We start from the raw sequence: 12,809 nt of genomic DNA, 5'->3' as shown, positions 1-12,809 counted from the left end.
TTTAAGGGAGTCGAGAAGCTTGCGACTATTGGGTACTGTAAATTTGCTCCGTATGATGCATGCAATGACGCCCGAGGATGGATCGTTTTCAGCATGCCCTTGCTCGGTGCCCATAAGTAAATCTCTCGACTTTCAAGCAATTTTTTGCTATGGACGTATTACTGATGCTTGATGAGGGAACTTTAGATCTATAGTATTTGTCATCTATGGGGAATGCTATTTCACTTTTACAGATGGGAGTTCAAAAGCTTGTGAACACAAATGAAATTCTCTGAAAGGAACTTCTGTCTGCAATACTTGCATGACATTCACGTATCAATCATGGGCAGAAATTATTTCGGCCCGGCCCACCGAAGTAGAAAACAGGCTCGTCGATGTACCCATCTCTATGGTTCTGTCCATTGTAGCAATACACTTCATCATTCCAAACCCCAACCATATCAGGGTACTTGAGTGAAAGTGAGTAGTCCACAATCCTAACATGGTTGATGTAGCAGGCATGGCCATGGAGTGCCTCCGAGTACTCCCCACTTCCCATGGCAGTTCTGGTGTGAGGAGTCTTCTTCACCATCGTACTGTACACTTGACCTCCCCAATTGACCATTATGGCGCTGGTCTTCAAGGAGGAGAAAAGAGATGCGGGAAAATACCCGAGGACCAGGTTGTTCGTGAGGCGTAGCCACCAGTTGGAAGTATTCGGATCCTGGTTCAATGATAACCATCTCTGTTCAGAATATACAAATTTCTCTAAAGAGAACTTACAACTTCTTAAGTTAGACCTGAATTATTGGGCGGACTCGATTCGAATGAAATTGTAAAACGGGTGGAGTGGTTAAATCAGGATTAACATAGAGGCTAATCGTGATTTGTCAACTAATTTCCCACTTAGCTTTGTTGTGGTCATGCCCAATGGGCAAATCATTGTCCTGGCGCACATGGACACCTCGGGGCAGTTAGGTGTCAAACGAGCCCACTCAAACAGGGATTTGCCGAACGGGTCTACTGCAAGTAAAGAAGGCAGAGAAGACCAAGAATTTAAGTACCCTGAAAATGCTGACTGATATCTGATATTGTGCCCATTCAGAAGATATCGGACCCAGGGCAGAGCCGAGGGCTACCTCGGAACTAGTTTGAACAAATCCAGAACAGGTCAAATCGAAGCAACCCGTGGCATCGTTTCCATCAGCCTGTGTCGTAAAGGAAAAGGAAGATAAACAATTAGTTAAACAATTTAGCTCAGCCGAAAAGAAATGGTCTATTACGATGGTAAAGTACTCACGGTCCAATAAGCGAAAAGCCTAGCTTGCTTATCTCCATATAACTTTGGGTTCACCTGAGAATAGGACAATCCTTTTGAGCCATCTCAATAGATAACCAAAAACTATCAGGTTAAAAGTAAAAGAGGCCTAGACTAAAACTGAAAGACGAACCATCCACCCTGATTCGACGCTTTCGTACTTATCACCGGGCCCAGCCAGAAGCCATATCTGGGCTGTAGTGAAGTCATCTGGCAAATCAACATTCGGATTCCAGAGGTTTATGTCGCCCGAAGCTCCTATGTAGTGGTACCCAGCTGTATAAAGCATTGCTTGCTGCCCGTGAAACATAGTGAAATGGTATTACTAGACAATGAACGTGTGAGGGAACAAGTTTCTGTTAGCAGATAAAAGTGAAACGAATGCTTACGGAACGATCTTTTTGATAAGGAAGAGAGACTTGGGTTCCATTTATGACCACATTTTGACCAATTTCATCGATGGTTGAATTAGCCACGTGGTCATGTGAACGAGGATGATACATTTTCCCAAATTGGTCAGGACTAGAAGCTCTCAACAAGTCTTGCCGCCGGCTTCGTCGGATGGGAATAGTTCCATCGGGACAACTTCCACTCTTTTGCCAAGTCTGAGATATTACTAGTTTTGAGGACTCATTTTTCGTTGCTTTGTTTTCTGAAGGCAATTTAATGCTGGGTTTCATCTGCATTTGAAGGAAGAATAGTAAATGAGGTTTCCAGAAAATATCCCCAAAAAGAAGGAAGGAAATATCAAGCTGCTCTTAATATATAGGATCAAAACGTGCAATCCGCTGATTCGAGCTCTCAAGACCAGCCAGTTCAATTCAAGAAAAAGCTATTTAGAACTTATCAGTCTCGAAAAATGTTTGTGATCAAAATTTCACTTGTAAGTAAGAGAGCTAAGGTTACGACACGGACCTGAATGACATGGTTCTTCAATGTGGGATGGTCAAAGGCTGGTTGCTTGTGCATGTCAACGCAGTCGATGATATCTCCATCTGCACTCTATCAATCAAACAAAAACTGGACATCAGTCTGTAACTTAATTTATTGGCAGCGAACAAGCTTTCATTAATTATTTCCATTAAGTAGCTAACGAACAAATGGGTGTCTGAAACGCACTTCTCTTTTGTGTTTTGAGTGAGTAAGGGCGTGCGCGCGTGAGATAGAGTAAATGAGAGAGAGCAACTTTTCTCAAAGGACTTAAATTACTACACCTCTGCTTATCTACTCGAGCCAAAGGATGAGTACTGTAGATTTGACTTCAGCAAAAAGATTGGTGCATGATTGAAGTACAGTGCAACAACAATACTGGGGACATGGAAGTAAAATTTAACATTTCTTGTATGGTGATTTGTGGGGATCCAATATATGGCATTACTTTCTGGCCAAAACTGGAAAAAGATAAAACGAAAACAGAGGAAGAAATGCATATCACATATTCATATCATTAGTTCTATTGGGTGGTGAAATTCTATTTGGAATACAGCAAAATTGTTCTGGATCTTATGGCTCACATGAATGTTATTACTTTTTCCTGAAATGGCTCCGGAAAAACACGGGTTTTGTACCCAAAGCAAATGTTCCATGACGATTGTGGAACTGAGATTCATAACATTGTTATCAGAAGAGACGCCATATATGACCGAAAGATCGAAGTCTTATGAGATATTAGTGTAAGCTAATGCGAAATAGCCGAAATCCAGAAAACAAGTCAGAGATTTTTTTGCCCCCCCCAACAAAAGAAGTCTTTCTCGGGCCAAGAAATCCTTTGAAAAAGCTGGTTGTCTCCTATTTGATATAATTCTCACTGATTGGTTCTTCAAAACCATGAATGAATATCAGCAGGAAGCCTATTCAAGAGGAGATGAAGGCAACATGATACCTGAATGCTCTTCACTGCAGGCTTATTAAGAAGCCTGAGTCTCCTGTTAATATCATCGTCGTCCTCTGAAGCCTCTCTGTTCATTGATTTTCTTGATACACTATTAGCCAATGTGGCCCAACACAATGTCATAGCCAAGAAAAGCAGAAATCCCACTTTCTCCATCGTTCCTTTTGCTTCTCAGCAGGAAAATGACTGAAGGGAAAGGGAATAAAAAGGATTGAAATAATACAGAAAAGGGAATATCCAAAATTCAATGTTTATCCAAGAAAGCCAAGAACCTTGAAAAATCCCAATTTGCGACTGTAATTGACTTGTCATATTTGCTTGGGTTAAAACAGAAAGTACTCGTCTGCCAACAAAAAGCCAAATATAGAACGAAAAGACATCAATACACAGATCAGTTTGGTTCATGTGAATTAAGATAAGATTGACTGAACTTTGACCCCTTAAGTTAACATCAACACAGAAAAAACGTCAACCTTCATGACTTTTCTGCCGAATGCCATTGTGTTCTTTACAGATTGCGGCAATGCACGAGAAACTGACCGAAAATGATCTGCACTGCAAGAAAATTTGCCGAGCATGCTGATTAGGAGCATGAATTTTCTCTAAGCAGAAGAAGATCAGGGATCTAAAGTATGATTTGAATATGGGGACTGCCGGTTCATTAAACCTCATAAACGGCCTTGTGATTATGGTATAAAATCCACGAGATTAATTTTTTGGACCAATGGGGCTTCACCATACGAGTTTGTTACTGTGTTCTGGCTTGGACTTCATGCTTAATTTGATGAGCGGCTCAGGCCAGCTCCGGATAATACAAGCCAGAACCATGCCTCCAGGTTTACTTCAGCTGCCGATTGATCAGGTCTGAAATTTTAAGACATGTAAGAAAGACTTTCAACTGGTGAAAAATAAACGGGAATATAAATGTTCGTTTTTTTTAAAACTCTGTTCATAACATCTGCTATATGAGGATCAGGCTGAAAAACAAGAAACTAGCGGCCGCAATGTCTAGTCAGGGGCACAACTCATTCCTTCCAGGACCTCCAAAATAAAATTCAGGATCTTCAATATAATCCCCAAGGTATCTCACATCATAACACCTAAACTCATCTGTGTAGTGGTCAATCTGTTCAGGGAACTTCAGGATCATCGAGTTATCGCGGACCCGTATTCTCTTCACGTATCCGCTCGATTCTTCGAGGATGGGGAACTGCCCGCTGCCCATTTGTGTCGACGTGTGGGGTGAAAATCCCCCAATTCTTGAGCTATACACTTCGCCTCCCCACTGCACAGTTTGTGCAGTTTGAGGTAGGTAGGCAAATAGCTCGGGCGGGAAGTAACCGACATTCGTCTTCTCGTCATATTGAACCCACCAGTTGCCGGTGTTTGGATCCTGAAATCACACGGAGAAGTCGTTACCAAGGCCTTTCAATTCGTCAGAGAAGCTAAAAGTAACTAGTTTGGGAATTCTCCAAGTAGTATCTCGCTATGGTCATAGATCACTACTATCTGACCTTGAAGAGATAAAGTGTTATTTGATATGGAAGGCCATCTGTTGTCGAGATGGGATGAATGGCCGCACCGAGGGCAATCTCGCTGCTCGTTTGAACAAAACCAGGGCAAGTGAGATCGAAGCAGCCAGTTTTTTTCCCGGAGTCAGCCTGATACACAGAAGAGGAAGATACAATATTGGTTTTGCACTGTCATACCAAAACCAAACAAAGATCAAGTCAAGGTGTGACTGGAAGTCCTACTTTTACATACAATTAAAAAAAAAGGAAAATTTGTTGCGGTGACTGCCAATGAGACCCGGTATATTTGTCGTGTTTATCTAAATGAAGAATGAGTTCAGATGATGAGCTTACTGTCCAATATACAAAAAACCGAGTCTTCCGGTCGCCATATAAGCCAGGATTCACCTGAAAAGTTCGAATCATTAGGAGTCAGGGTAGAATTACCGTAAAGCAACTGTCACATAGCTATCACTTGGTTAAACTAAATGATGAATTCAGATTGTTTAGCGGCGATTTGCACATACCGCCCATCCAGATTCGACGCACTCATAATCTTGAAGAACGGCGCTCTTTAGAGCAATTTGAGAAGTGGTCCATTCATCATCATACTCGACATGCGGGTTGAAAACTTTAATGTCTCCTTTGGCTCCAGTGTAACTATAACCTTCTGTGATCAATATGGCCATCTAATTCACAGTACAACCAATGTCGAAAATGTAAGTGTTGGCATGAACTATTAATATAACTCTCCCCAAATAAAAAAGTAAGAATGCATACATACAGAGTGATTACTCTGAAGGAGGTTTTGAATTTTATTCTCATCCATCTCAGTGCCTTGATGGGATTTTTGGGCCTTCTTCCTTCCATAGTCGACCTGCCAGCTCACCTTAGCCATGTCATTCTTCTGAATTCTTCGAACGGGTATAGTCCCCTTGGGACAGCTTCCCCTTTTTTGCCACAGCTGTGATGTCCCAAACATGGAGGATCCCATGTCACTTTTTGTGAATGCTTCAGGCATTCCGGTAGTCATGATAGACGGATTGTCACTCGGTGCCATCTGAATTAGGAGAAGAAAGCTTGAAACATGATGAGTATGTGAATTCATCATTACAAAAAGGCTCCAGATCATGTTACCATTTGCTTCTTTGCAACAAAGAAATGATTAACATCTCCCTCGTATATTTTATGTCAAAGATATAAAGGAGGAGGAGGGAAAAGGGTAAAGAAAAGAGAATAAAGAAACAAACTTCGAGTCCGACCTGAATTGTGTGATTCCTTAGAGCTGGATGACGAAAAGTGGGCTGCTTATAGATATCGATGCAATCAATGATGTCCCCATCTTCACTCTACCAGCACGAAAATAGTTGGTAGTCATAGCCAGACTTTTCAGGCAGATATCTCAATGCAGATGATTTCATTATGCTTACATATCTGTTACTTAGGCCTTGCTGCGATCTTAAAGCAAACCAACAGAGGAATGTGCGCGCAACAAAGCATTATTTGAGGTGATACCTAGTCCAAACTACGGAACTGAAACAAGGCCTATTCTTCGTTTTCTTGGTTAAACGACTAAAATCTCATTTTCTATCTTCTCTTTTGGTGCCTTAGTCAAGCTATAATCTTCTACTCTCCAAGGTTTGGCGTTATCTTTAACAATCCTTCATTAGCTGTACCGTGAAAAGTAATGACGAAACTGAGAGGAGTATGTGAAGTAACTGATATAAAAGGGCCTAAAAATACCTGAATACTCTTTATTGCATGCCTTTTGAGCCAGTTAATTTTTCCTTCAACTTCCAACTTCTTCTTGGATCGAGAAGTCGATGCTCCGGCCACAGCCCTCAAACTAATGAAAACAACTGCCAATGTAATGCAGACCGTTTTCACATTGAGAACAGAAGAGAACAGTCTGCTGCCCATTGTTATCAAATTATGTCTGAAATACTGAGTACCGTGAATAGATTTTGAGGAACACATATAATATGTCCAGGAAAGAGATGATATGCTGTTTTGGTTAAAAGCAGGCAATCAGTAGCATGTGATTGAACTACATGCAGTAGCACAAAATGCACATGACTCACCTTCTTACCATCCAAGTCTCATTCATTCAAAATTTTAGTGTTTTTCCAGGGTAACACACGAATGCAGCAGAGAATTTGCGTGAACCGGACCCGTCAAGCAAGGCCTAAACCAAATTCTTTTATAAAAATCACAAAATCGAAAGGAATGAAGACTCGTTGTGCTCGTGTGAGAGCCTAGGCTAGACCACTGTGCTCACGAACAATTCCTAGTATGATGGCATTCGATTGTGCCGAGCCAGGCCAACTCTCCCGCTTGAGTCAAACCTGATGTAGCTCAGCCTCGAATCTGTGCGCTCCGTGCGATTCGCGTGTTTATATACTGTCGAAAGACCAGACCGTCGAATGGACTCCAGGGACTCTGAGATTAGACTTCATTATCTTCTCCTAAGATGTAACTAATGCGCAGAAAGTGGAAAGAGAGGACCGTAGTTTCTGCGATGAAATTGCAGTTGCCCTCCATCGAAAACAAGGAATGTTCGACAGCTTTCATCATAGAACTCGTTTAAACTTAGGAATATCCTCACATGATTGTATGTCTACTACAGAGTGGTTCCATGCCTGACACCATCATCAAAGTCATCGTCCTGTAAATCAAATGCAGGTCCTTGGTTTCACTGCAGCACATGGATTATATGGCATTGTTCATGCAATCTCACAATGATGAGAGCTCCTGTAAATCTTTTCTATGTAATTTGCAACGTTTTCATGTAAAGCGGGGCCCCACTATATGCCTTCGCGTTGTGACCGTGGTCCTTCCATTCTAGGGTTAAAATATAGTAATTCTGATGAAGAAGATGGAGAATATTCTCTCTTTTATAGTAATGGACTTGTTACTATAATTAGTATTCTTAACTAATGAAATTTCTATGTATTGACGATGCGCATATAATGCGATGATCAAATTAATCGAGGTCAAAATCTAGGATATTTCACCATTTTTGTAATATCGAGGAGTGCCCACATCGGATAAGAGAGACCATGATAGGTGGTTTTCAAGTAAAATCCGTCCTTAATTGTTGCCTCTTTTTGTGTTTACACATGAGTGCGCCTTTTGGAGGCTTGGCCCATGCGGAATGGCCTAGGTGATTAATGCATTAACTTGATTTCTAGAGCTCGCCGTGATATCACTGATCGAATGTTTTATCTCTTTCTTGCATTTAAGAATCAACTCCATTATTTTTTTTATTACCGAGATAGGGATCATGCAAGCTCTTAATTCACTTTTTAATACACCCCTGTCAACTACGAGATCGCGCTACAAAAAAAGAAAAACCATAACAATGAACCACAAAATGGAAAGGATTTGATTACCGAGTATGAATTTAAATCGGATTTGTGTATTGAATGAAGTTAATGCTCATACCCCACCCTGACGTATTTAGTAATGCCCCTCATTTTATGTGAGAAACCCATCCAAATTCGACAGTTGGAATGAGTATGGATCGATCGCACTTTTTAACTTTTTACACTGATCATCCTTCAGCCTCATTCTCTCGTGATTTTTTTTTTTTTTGTTTATCACGATTGTGTTTTTGGGTTTTGAAATTTGACAAATTTGTTCATGAGATTTCGTTAATCAGCTCTTCAGGAGCACTAGTTACAAATTTGTTCATGAGATTTCGTTAATCAGCTCTTCAGGAGCACTAGTTAGGCAATCAGATTCGAAAAGTTGGTAACTTTTAATGCGTTGACTTTTTACAAATCATGATTTCGTGCATGGTAATTTCTTTCGACAGCCGTATTGTTTTTCATCTTTTAACCACGTTAAACAAGGGGAAGCGAAGAGACACGTCTCGACACGACCGAATTGTCTAACCAGTCTTTTATTCTCCGATCCTTCTTCTTCTGGCAAGTCGTCTCCTTGACGACGTGGTGTTTGGAGTCCGACGAAGGAAGGGTCGAGAAGTTGCCCACCACCACCACCTCATCAATCAGCGAAAGTGAAAGCGACCCGACAAAGCAAAAGCTCTCGCGTTCACCCGTCGCTCGCACGACTCACCCTGTGAATTGATTCCGCAGAACTGCGGAAAAGCTCCCGAAACCCATGCTCAAGAACCCGACATTAGCGAGCCCCCCCCCCGCACTCTCTCCGCACACCCATGTTCTCTTTTTCTTGTATAGACCAAGCCCCACTTTGCCTAACACCCTCGACCTCTATATTTGACCCGAAACCATGGCATCTGCGTGAGCGCTGTGCAAAGTTCTCTTCTTTCCGCTGAATCTGGCGCGGTTTAGTACGTTAAGAGTACCGGATCATCGGCCCAGGTTTGACTCGCGAGCTCTTTAGTCGATTTTGGGCGATGAAATCTTATCTTGTTCATACCCTTTCTTGAAATTCTCGTCTTCTTTGTGTAGGAAGGTGGTTCTGGTGCGTTGTTTGCGTAGTTGGATCTGTGCTAGTGTCTGGTTATAGAGAAAACAGGGGTTTGTTTGTTGAAGCTGGAGGGACGGAGATTTATAGGTAATTACCGGAAAATGAATTCAGTGGAGTTTCGCCGTTGCGCGGGGTGTTTGCGGATCTGATATCTTGCTGAAGAACTTGGGTACAAGTGATTTGCAGATATGCAAGCAAGGGCGGTATTATCAGAGGAAGGCAAGGATCTTCCTGGGCCGAATCGGACGAACCAAACGAAGGCTTTGCCTCTAAGATTGCTTCAGTTATTTGTGCCTTTTGTGTTAGTGTGTATTGCATTTTCAGTCATTAGCATATACACTATTCGGCGTTTTGGGATTCAAAGCATGGTTACAACTGCTAAGTCCGGTTTTCAGCCGTGCTATGAAGAAGCCAATAGTTTAGACCGTTGGATTCGGCCTCCGTCGGATCTTCTTCATAATATGTCTGATAAAGAACTGTTTTGGAGAGCAACCCTTGCTCCTAAAATCAAGAAGTATCCATTCAAAAGAGTTCCGAAAATTGCTTTCATGTTCTTGACCAAGGGTCCATTGCCGCTGGCTCCTCTTTGGGAGAGGTTCTTCAAGGGCCACGAGGGGCTTTATTCGATCTATATTCATTCCCATCCATCATTCCATGCCCACTTTCGTCCTTCGTCGGCATTTAACAAGAGACAAATCCCAAGTCAGGTATGATTCTCTTCACGTCTGGCGTGTGCACCTATATGTATCGATGACTTGGACTTTCCAGCTATTTCCATTTTCCGCTCTTCGCGGTATTTAAATATATTGAACGCAGGAACAGCTTCTTGGTCTGGGTCATTTTGGTTTGTGTTCCTGTGTTGTTTTGGAGTATTAATTTTTTCAGGTGGATGATGATCTTGTGGCATTTCAGAACTTAAATCTATTTAACAGGACACAATCTCCTGTCAGTTAGATAGAGATTGAGGGCCTCATTTAGGTGATAGCATACCACTGGTAGCAGCCATTATCAAACACGACTAGGGAAATACAATTTTGGGATACAAGTCAAGCATCAGGGCTATCTTCCATATCCAACATTGCCATTGTTATCAAGTATTGTACATGTAGCGTTTGTTGTCCTCTGGATTTGAACTTTGTCTACTGGCTAGACAATACTTTGGTGAGGCCTGATGCGCAGATAATCTGCAGAATGTTTGAATTGTAGTCGACTACTGAGTGGCCACATATGGAGTAGCTATATGGGATATCGGAGTAGGAATTTTGTTGGACTGAGAATTGAATTGTGGGGTCAATCTCTTCATGGCTATGGAGTATTTCATCCGTTGTTCATTTAAAGTTGTTGTTTTTAAAGTCTAAGATAAAGGGAGATAGTCGGAATTGGTTTGGATTGATAGTTGTAGGTGGAGTCTTCTATGACTAGCTTTACTGCCACAGTTAGAATTGGACAGGAGAAAGTTTTCCATGGAGAATATTTGAAGAATATAGATGCTTGATATTCAACTCAAGGGAAGATTTGTTAGTCTGTTGAGTTCTGAGAGATAGCCATGGCTCACCCATCAGTTGCATTATGTGAACAATAGTTGCTAACCTGTCAATTGGGAGTATGTGTTTGCTTCCATTATTTGGATTGTACAGTTTTAATTTGATCCTGCTGGAATTTGTGCAGTAGATGGTATAGACTGGTTTTGTTCCTCTTTTTCCCATGCTTATAAGTTTATTCACCGTTAGTGTTTTGGGAGTCTAAAGTGAGGATGACAGTTGCCTGTTGAATTATGGCAGTGCAGGTTATTCTAAGTTGGGCATCCTTATTTAGAGGACTTATGCACTGTATGATGTTTTGGAAAAGATTAATACATAGATGTGCGTTTTGGAGTATTTCTATTGGGTGGTAAATGCGAGGGAACAAATTGCGCTGCATTTGATAGTTCCCTAGTGCTCTCTCTGCCTACATGTGAAGAGTTTGCATGGGCAGCAAATCAAATATTAGCTATTTCGATCATGCTTTTGTGGTTGCGCTAATCTTCTCACAGGTTGCTTTTATGCGGTGCTGAGAGGACTGAAGACAGTTTTTTAGCTCATTTAGCTCATATTTCTTGCCTAGCTGTTCTATTTGATCTAAACTCCTCTGTTCCATTTAATCTTTTCACAGTTTGCTTCTCTGTTCTTTTGTCCTTCAGGTGTCTGAGTGGGGCAGGATGAGCATGTGTGATGCGGAGAGAAGACTCGTAGCCAACGCATTGCTAGACATATCCAATGAGCGGTTCATTCTTCTTTCTGAATCATGCATTCCGCTGTATAACTTCAGCCTCATCTATCACTACACTATGAAGTCCCGATATAGCTTCATGGGTGCATTTGATGATCCCGGACCATACGGGAGAGGACGATACAATGAGAATATGGCCCCCGAAGTGAACATCTCCCAATGGCGTAAAGGATCGCAATGGTTCGAAATCAACCGAAAGCTCGCTATAAACATTGTGGAAGATGCTACTTATTACCCGAAATTTGAGAGTTTCTGTAGGCCAGCGTGCTATGTTGACGAGCACTATTTCCCTACAATGCTGACCATCGAAGCAGGAAATCTCTTGGCCAATAGAAGTATCACGTGGGTGGACTGGTCGAGAGGCGGCGCTCACCCTGCCACGTTCGGAAGGTCTGATATTACAGAAGAATTTTTGCAGAAAATAAACAAGGACCGTCACTGCACCTACAATAACCGAAACTCTTTAATGTGTTTTCTTTTCGCAAGAAAGTTCGCTCCGAGTGCATTGTATCCTCTCCTAGAATTAGCTCCAAAAGTTCTTGGCTATTAATAGATGCCAAACGAGGAATGCATTTCAAAATTGCCTTTATACATTCAATGTGTTGGGTGGTGCTCGAAATCGCTCGGGTTCCTAATTTGCTTTCATCCTTTGTACATGAGGCATAATCAGAGGCACCGCCCAGACAATATATTCTTGATGTACAGAGAGGGGAAGCTGCTAGCTTGTAGTTTTGGTTTCATATTGAGATTTGTGCTAAAAATTGAGAGTTATTGTTTCAAGAATTGCTTCTTCTGCACCATCCTGCTTCTGCAGGTATTGAGTCATATGTTCTGTTCTCGACGGTGGGAGATTTTTCGAAAACTTTGGATGTGATTGTCATTCGATTAATTGTACTAACGTTAGGTCGGCCGAACTAGTTCTTACTCAAATTATTCAGGCAGAAGCACATGCCGTTCCTTCGTTCTCCTAAAATATATGGAGGGAAACTTGAAGATTTGCCCAATTCAATATTGCCTCTCAGGACTGTATGAAACAAAGAAGCAGACCACACCGCACTACCAAAGAAAGGGGCAAGACCATCGCTCACGCCCTGTCATGCTTCCATCTGCTGGGCTCTGTACAAAAAGCATGAAAGGGCAGAGGAATGGGAAGACAGAGCCATGAACCCTGAAGATGGACGAAGCAGATGGGGCAAAGCTTCCTGAATTGAGCACTACGCATGGCACAGAATAAAACCAAACGCAGCATCACATTTCATTTGATTTTGACCCCCAAGATGAAGCGCGCACCATATACAAATGAAGATGGGATTCTTTCTGTTGAGGAACACTTATCATGACATTCACCGCATCTTTTTCTTTCCTAATGCTTATTCTGCACTCATAC

General features: G+C 41.8%; 3 protein-coding genes across 4 annotated transcripts; 1 reads left to right on the top strand and 2 right to left on the bottom strand.

The window, feature by feature from the left end:
* Positions 1-168: 168 nt before the first annotated feature.
* Positions 169-3,953, bottom strand: LOC115674487 (uncharacterized). Its single transcript, XM_056310619.1, has 9 exons — positions 3,662-3,953; positions 3,461-3,531; positions 3,180-3,374; positions 2,213-2,299; positions 1,687-1,977; positions 1,431-1,592; positions 1,280-1,333; positions 1,119-1,187; positions 169-1,002 (listed from the first exon to the last, which is right to left on the bottom strand). The coding sequence occupies exons 3-9, from the start codon at positions 3,342-3,344 to the stop codon at positions 1,000-1,002; spliced, it is 831 nt and encodes a 276-aa protein (XP_056166594.1). The 5' UTR covers positions 3,345-3,374; positions 3,461-3,531; positions 3,662-3,953; the 3' UTR covers positions 169-999.
* Positions 3,954-4,097: 144 nt separating this feature from the next.
* LOC115674488 (uncharacterized) lies at positions 4,098-6,682 on the bottom strand. Its single transcript, XM_056310618.1, has 7 exons — positions 6,443-6,682; positions 5,962-6,048; positions 5,484-5,759; positions 5,227-5,388; positions 5,054-5,107; positions 4,703-4,849; positions 4,098-4,581 (listed from the first exon to the last, which is right to left on the bottom strand). Exons 1-7 carry the CDS (start codon positions 6,674-6,676, stop codon positions 4,201-4,203), a joined length of 1,341 nt encoding a protein of 446 aa, XP_056166593.1. The 5' UTR covers positions 6,677-6,682; the 3' UTR covers positions 4,098-4,200.
* A 1,958-nt stretch (positions 6,683-8,640) lies between these two features.
* Positions 8,641-12,247, top strand: LOC115674349 (glycosyltransferase BC10). Of its 2 annotated transcripts, none has more exons than XM_030596716.2 (3): positions 8,641-9,045; positions 9,140-9,861; positions 11,334-12,247. In XM_030596716.2, the coding sequence occupies exons 2-3, from the start codon at positions 9,343-9,345 to the stop codon at positions 11,970-11,972; spliced, it is 1,158 nt and encodes a 385-aa protein (XP_030452576.1). In that variant the 5' UTR covers positions 8,641-9,045; positions 9,140-9,342; the 3' UTR covers positions 11,973-12,247. The 2 variants fall into 2 exon arrangements, with proteins under 2 accessions (XP_030452576.1, XP_030452575.1); XM_030596715.2 differs by having other exon boundaries at positions 9,136-9,861.
* The last annotated feature ends 562 nt before the right edge of the window (positions 12,248-12,809 follow it).

This window comes from Syzygium oleosum, unplaced genomic scaffold (assembly GCF_021117445.2).
Source record: "Syzygium oleosum isolate NSW1041296 unplaced genomic scaffold, Sole_v2.1 Sole_v2.04, whole genome shotgun sequence".
In the NCBI taxonomy this organism is placed as follows: Eukaryota; Viridiplantae; Streptophyta; class Magnoliopsida; order Myrtales; family Myrtaceae; genus Syzygium; species Syzygium oleosum.
The sequence above is the reverse complement of the archived record's forward strand: the minus strand, read 5'-3'. Positions and strand labels throughout refer to the sequence as shown.